Below are 6,439 nucleotides of genomic sequence, written 5' to 3' on the forward strand. Positions count from 1 at the left end.
AAAGAAGAAACCGGAGCACGTGACAATTTCCGGAGTTCAATTTATTTATTTATTTTCTATTTATTTATTTATCTGTTTGCTGGTTTACCCATCCCTTGGATCCGAACCAAATATGAAATGTAAGTGTTTGTACGAGTGTGTTTTCATTCATACTTGCTTTAGTTGTTAATTATCATTTCTTCTAAAGTTTTATTTTATTTTCAAACGCTATATTTAAACTATGGGTCTATAACGTTTATGTGACTGTAAACACCTATTCTGTCCTTCCTATATAGGCTAAATTAAATTATTTATTCATGGATTAAATTCTAAACAATTGACTTACTTATGACTTGACAACTGTAGGCCTATTCTTTGGTGATCCCTACACTGTAAAAGTTACACTACATGGCAGGGAGCTCAAATGCTCCTGCAGTGTTATTTTGGCTGTGATTATTGTGGTTCACCTGTAATTATCAAGCATTCATCATTTCAACACCACTGTGGCTCCCTTTTAATACTTAGTCTACCTTGTATTTGAACTTGAAAGGAAAAGAATGAATGAGCTTACTGTTAGAGAGTTGACTTGGCTGGGTCTATATAATTTATACCACCAACTCACGTACCTATCCAGTTGCAGGTGTGACAATCAGCAGCATTCATTGCAGTTGCTTATGGTAAAAGAGTGATGCTGATATTCAGTGTCAAAGCCTGGTTTTTTTAATGATTTAATGATTTGCATTCAGCCTGTGAAAACATGATTCTGACACTGAAGCTCTTGAGGATTCCTCTGCCAAGTCTGGAGCTATTGTTTATATTATGGTGCAATATCTTCCCCCTGGAGCTGACAGCCGTGGCCTGAGGTCATTATCATTATGGCGAGATGACAGCGCCTCTCCATTAATTGCTTCCGTTTTGTTCTAACCCTACAGTGCTGCTGGACTCCTCCTCGTCGCTCCTCTTCTCGCTGCTATTGGCCCAGCTGCCCGTGTTCACGTCTGCCTCTCCAGTACCACAGCGGCGGCCCACTGACATGGACAAACTGTCCAATCAGACCAAAAATCTAATGAAGCTCACCCAAGAACTGCTGGTAAGTGAAGATGTCGTCATGGTGATTGCCAATCTCAGCTATTGATTGGAGGAAAGGCTAATGAGGCCCTGACTATCCTTTGCTAACTGAATTGTTAGTGTGAGGGTCGAAGAGGATGCACAGCCTGTCTTGACTGATCTTTCCCTAATTGGATTTTGGTCTTAATGTTACCTTTCAGTTTAGGTATCAACACACTTCAAGTAGCACTAACTTTGCACCATGCACTGTACAATAGTTTTGCTCAGGACTTCAGTTTAACTTAAGCTGCTTTCAGACTGGCTGAAGTCCATCTGCATGCTTAAGTAGCAAAAAGCTTTAGGGGAGATTTGACTGAGTGATCTCACTTTTAATCCACACTGGACCGGAGAGGTCTGACTCAGCAACCTCTTGGTCTGCCTGGTCACTTGACTGGTGGCGGTAGAAGGAAGATTGGTGGCCAGGCTTGTGCCTTTATGCAGTCCAGTGAAATTAAATGAATGTAAAGTTTTATGGAATTCAGGAGAATAAACACACATTTACAGTGATGGATACACAAGATACACGATGTGGTCAGGTGATAGAGAAACCAAACATTAAGTTCTAGGAACATGTTCTCCCATCCAGACTAATTTAGGACTACATATCAACACTTTACCTGCATCCAACTAAAGCTGAACTGCTAAGCATACCATCTATGACATGACAGCAAAGTATATCACTTGCCTGTTTACATAGAAACATGTTTATGTTCTGCGGCTAGACTGTGGAAGTGAGGATGGAGCTGGAAGAGTTTTTTTTCTCTTATGAAATGTGCACTCTACTGACAACACTGGCTCAAAACTTTATTTTGTTGACAGTCAAGTGGGTAGGAAAATCAGATTTGAGGAACTCGTCCAAGATTTTGCTCCAGCTGATGATTGTGTATCAACACAGTGTTTTAACAGGTGAAAAGAAAGAGGCATCATATCTGTGGATCTTTAGTTACACATGACTGATCTAGATTCTATTTTTGTTTCATGCAAATCGTTAAACTCTTTTGTTCAGGGGATAAAATCAAAAATAGCCACATACTCTCTCTAGTCTTGGCTGACCCACAGCCTCACCCACACTTTCTGAAGTGTTCAGAAAGTGTGGGTGTGTGTTCTGTATGTGTGTGTGGGTTTGTTGTTTTAAAACAATGTCACAGACCATTGTGTAGCAGAGGTCTGTAACCTGGGGTCCAGATGTGAACAAACCAGCATTATCAAAGGGTGATGGGGACAGTATTAGACAGTGTTCAGTAACATGGAAGATTTATTTTAAATATTTTCCTCATTGTGTGGAATCCACTAAAGAGAGCACAAAGTTAGGAAAGATAAATAGAACGGGAATCCATGGAAAGTCCCTGCAAAAAAAGCAATGAAACTGATTCTTTAAAGACAGAAATGTGTGTGTAGACATAGGTCTATATAAGTTTTCCAACGTAACTGTGTGCGCATGTGTGTGTGTGAGTGAGTCTGTGTGTGTGCATGCATACAGTATGGGTGCAAATGTGTATATGTGTGCATGCATTTGTGTGTATGCATTTTTGTGGCGCTGTGTGTGTGTGTGTGCATTGATGGTTCTGTAAATAGTCATGGTTGTGTAGGTGCAGTGTTTAGTGTTTTGCTTTCGGTCGCCACAGCAAAGTGACTTGATAAAAATCAAAAAGATTTATCACATTCCAGTATTTGCATTCAGGAAGAAAAAGGTTGGATGCTTAGTTCTGTCGGGTGAGGTCATGATCTGTGATGGAGAGAGCGAGAAAAGGAGGATAAGAGGGAGAATTATAGGCTGAGAAAGATGGAGCAAAAACCACAAGAGATGAAGAGATCAGAGAGCCAACTAGATGACAAGCCAGTGGTGTATGTGTGTGCATGCATGCACATGTGCACGAGATGTTGCATGTGCTTGTGCACCTGGTATGAGACAGAGAGAGGGAGGGGGGAGAGGAGAGGGTAGGGAAGCGAGGGATGGAAGGGGACAACAGCAACGGAGACAAAACATTGGACCACAAACATAAGTGAGCTCGTACAAAAGGCTGATGGAGAGACATGCGAGACAATGCGGCACATTCATCACTAAAAACATCAACACAAACAACTGGAGGCACACAGTAGGCCAAGAAAAACACTGCATAACAGGTTAAGGAAGCATTAAGCACACACTACCTGTTTACACAAAACATTTCTCAGCACTCATCATCCTAATGTTGTTGTGTTCCTCTGCTGATTGGAAATGACGCATGCCACATCAGTCATCTCCGTTTATTTGCATTCATTACTGAATCTGGAGTACATGTTTAATACCAATTGTACTACCGATGAGCACAGCTGCCTTTGTAAGGTACCTGTCAGGTTGTTTATCCCCCTCTGGTGGCCACGATGAGCATTACACCTGCTGTCTGGACGAAGTTTACAACACAACTCTAGCTGGGCAGTGGTACTGCGTCATTCTCTCTTTTTATAGCTGTGACCCTGGAGTTTCCCTACAGCCCTGTGTTGTCTGTCCCACTTGGAGATTTCTTAGTCACTGGATATGTTGTTATCCTCGCTCACTATAGAAAACATCCTGTGGGTTCAGGTCATTTGGTCTTATTGTTGACATTTGGGGAGGCTGAATGTGGGTGAACTCACACTGACCCGATCAACCACACTCCCCTCAGTGAGAGCTACTGTCTCTAAGCACAGAAAACAGTCATTTAATCGAGGTGCTAGACTAATACTTTCCTCATGTTGCCGTGACTTGTCTCAGGATGAGTACAATTGCGCTGATGCAAATTACTAATGGGCTGCTCTGTCTTGTTTTCTCTTTCAGAGGGAGCATGCATTTGACTCAGACGTGGAGCCCCACAGGTTCAGGTCTCTGCCAGAAATGAGCAACAGATCAGCCAATGACCTCAACAATCTTGAGGTAATGCTCTGATAATGTATTTGTGTGTGCGTGTGTGTGCATTGCATACTCGTGAATGGCGAGGGGTTTCTATCCACACAGTTACATCTTGCCACACCCATGCAAATTCTCAAAGTATGTCTGTGTTGTTTCCAGCTGAAGCCCACACTCTCTCAGCTGCATGCTGACCTGAAGCTGTATGAGCACCACTTTGAGTGGCTGAACAAGGTCTCAAAGAAGCACCACCACCCTGCGCTGCCCAAGCTGGTAGAGATGATCAGAGAAATGAAATCTCTTATCAATCTGCTGCACCGTCAGGTAAAGAGCGTTCCCCTTTTGATACTCAGTTGTCTTCAGTTGTAAATTTAAGTTTAAGCAGGAAATCGTGTCATTTTCTAATATATATATATATATATATATATATATATATATATATATATATATATATATATTATATATTAAATATATAACACTTATAACTGTACTGTGTAATAAATGAATTGTTTTTCTAATCTGTTTGTCTGCCTGTCTTCTCACCTACAGATGTTGAGAGTTGAAGCACCAAGGCTGACTCAGGCAACCCCCTCCCTCCCCCCTCACCTCCCCTATCAGTTTGATGTCTTACAGTCCAGTCATGAGCTTCTTCAACACTTCAAGCTCTTCTGTGATTGGGCATACAGAGCATTCATCAGCCTCAAGCCCAAAGTCTCTGCAGTACAATGACGATCAAAACCCATTCATTCAGTTCCTCTCAACTACATGGCTGCAGAGCCAGTGAGGACACATGGAATCCGCCTCAGCCAAAGGGGAATTAGGACCATGTCAGTGTGCACTGTAGTCAACAGCATCCCTTAAAAGGCCCAAACGTCAACTAATGACATGTGTGTTGAAGAATGTGTTTCCATCAGAGCCAATAAAGATGAGCTATACTCCAGCCAGTTAAAGGCCCGGACACACAGAGCCGATAATCGGCCGTTGGACAGTCTGGCGAGGTCAGTGACTCGAGTCTGTTCGGTATGTTCCGTGCCGTCGTCCGTCCGAGGGGCCGTCGGCCTGCGGGGCGGGCACTGCCGGCAGTCAGACTCAAATGACCCATCTGATTGGTAGAGTGCTAACCTGCAAACAGGGAGCGGAATGAGCGTGACTAGAGTCTCTCAAAATCTGACGAAAATCTTTTAAACTGACCTTTGTTGATCTGAAATGAAGACAGATCCAGCAACTGCATAGCATATTTCTCGCTTAAAATGTTTTCAGAAACACGTTTCGGTAAACTATTTTAGTACAATATGAGATCGTATTCTGAACAAGCCGCCGTCTGTCTTTGAATTTCACATAGACAGTAAAATAAATGGACCAACGGATCCCGTTGCTCTGGACGGAGACCAGTGAAGGCTATTAGAAGCACTTTTCCGGTGAGGGCTGAGCGTTACAGCTTGCCGATGTAGATGTGACGTGAGCAACCTGTCTGAAAGTTGTAGATCTTCTGGTAGCTGTGCCAAGAAAAATCTCAATCATTCTGAATCTTGCAGAGACAGCGAGTGTAGGTATATGTAAGGAGGCACATGCTAATTATTGCTAACTAAAATTCTAGTTAACATTAGTAATTAAACTTTAACAGCTAATGTAAGTCGAAACTGCCTGCAAGCTTCTCCTGTACTATCGCGTGGATCGTTAGCCTATTTTTACAAAAACGTCTGCTACGGAGCCATAACAAGGTAATGGAGCCTTTTATACATTGTCATGTTTCTTTAGAAATAAACAATAGACAACTAGTCTTTAAACGCTTCAGATGTAAAGTTATTTGCTGTCAAACTGACGCCAAAATGAATGGCAGTCAATGGGATGCTAACAGGGGGTGATGGCTTGTTAGCATCAAAATAGCTGCATAGGAGCTACGCTTTGTGGAGGTTGGCTTACCCCCTTGGAATTTCCGAAGAAACCAGACCCACGTGACGCGTTCGTCCAATCAGCTGCCGGTTTTCATTTTTGGGCGACAATACAAATTAGCGCCGCCTGCTGTTATGGAGACATATTACGTCTCGTCGCTTTAGTGTGTTCCGAGGCACTTTTTTGACCAATTTGGGGAGACCAAATTGATCAACCCAACTGCCGTTTCTGCCGACATTTGGCCGTCGGCTCTGTGTGTCCGGGCCTTAAGATTCCTGTTAAAGCAAACTGCCAGTTTAACTAAGATGATCATGTCATAATTCCCCAAACTCTCTCCTAAAGGCCTTATTCATGACCATGTTATTTATGTATTTATTTATTTATTGATTGTTAGTAATTTATTTAATTTTATTTATTTTAAGTTTTAATGTGTCACTCTCATCTTTATTTCTGTATTAACGTGAATTTATTTGCCCACATCTCTGTAATCTTTCTTTTTGTCTTGTGTCTCACTGATCCTCAAAAAAAAAACACAGTAGCACTTCCTGACTTTTGTTTAAACTAACTTAATCTACTTTGCATTTGTGTATTTCT

General features: G+C 42.0%; 1 protein-coding gene across 1 annotated transcript; it reads left to right on the forward strand.

Annotated features, from left to right (window-relative positions):
• Positions 1–53: 53 nt before the first annotated feature.
• Positions 54–4,924, forward strand: il11a (interleukin 11a). Its single transcript, XM_028581060.1, has 5 exons — positions 54–119; positions 912–1,069; positions 3,884–3,979; positions 4,115–4,276; positions 4,502–4,924. The coding sequence occupies exons 1-5, from the start codon at positions 113–115 to the stop codon at positions 4,679–4,681; spliced, it is 603 nt and encodes a 200-aa protein (XP_028436861.1). The 5' UTR covers positions 54–112; the 3' UTR covers positions 4,682–4,924.
• Positions 4,925–6,439: the final 1,515 nt, after the last annotated feature.

The sequence above is a fragment of the Perca flavescens genome, chromosome 6, assembly GCF_004354835.1.
Source record: "Perca flavescens isolate YP-PL-M2 chromosome 6, PFLA_1.0, whole genome shotgun sequence".
NCBI lineage: Eukaryota > Metazoa > Chordata > Actinopteri > Perciformes > Percidae > Perca > Perca flavescens.

What these genes read in the sequence shown, in the direction of transcription:
- il11a (XM_028581060.1), top strand. An exon ending in ATGACCTCAACAATCTTGAG is followed by an intron (nt 3,980 to 4,114) that starts GTAATGCTCTGA and finishes TGTTGTTTCCAG; the next exon opens with CTGAAGCCCACACTCTCTCA. An exon ending in TCAATCTGCTGCACCGTCAG is followed by an intron (nt 4,277 to 4,501) that starts GTAAAGAGCGTT and finishes TCTCACCTACAG; the next exon opens with ATGTTGAGAGTTGAAGCACC.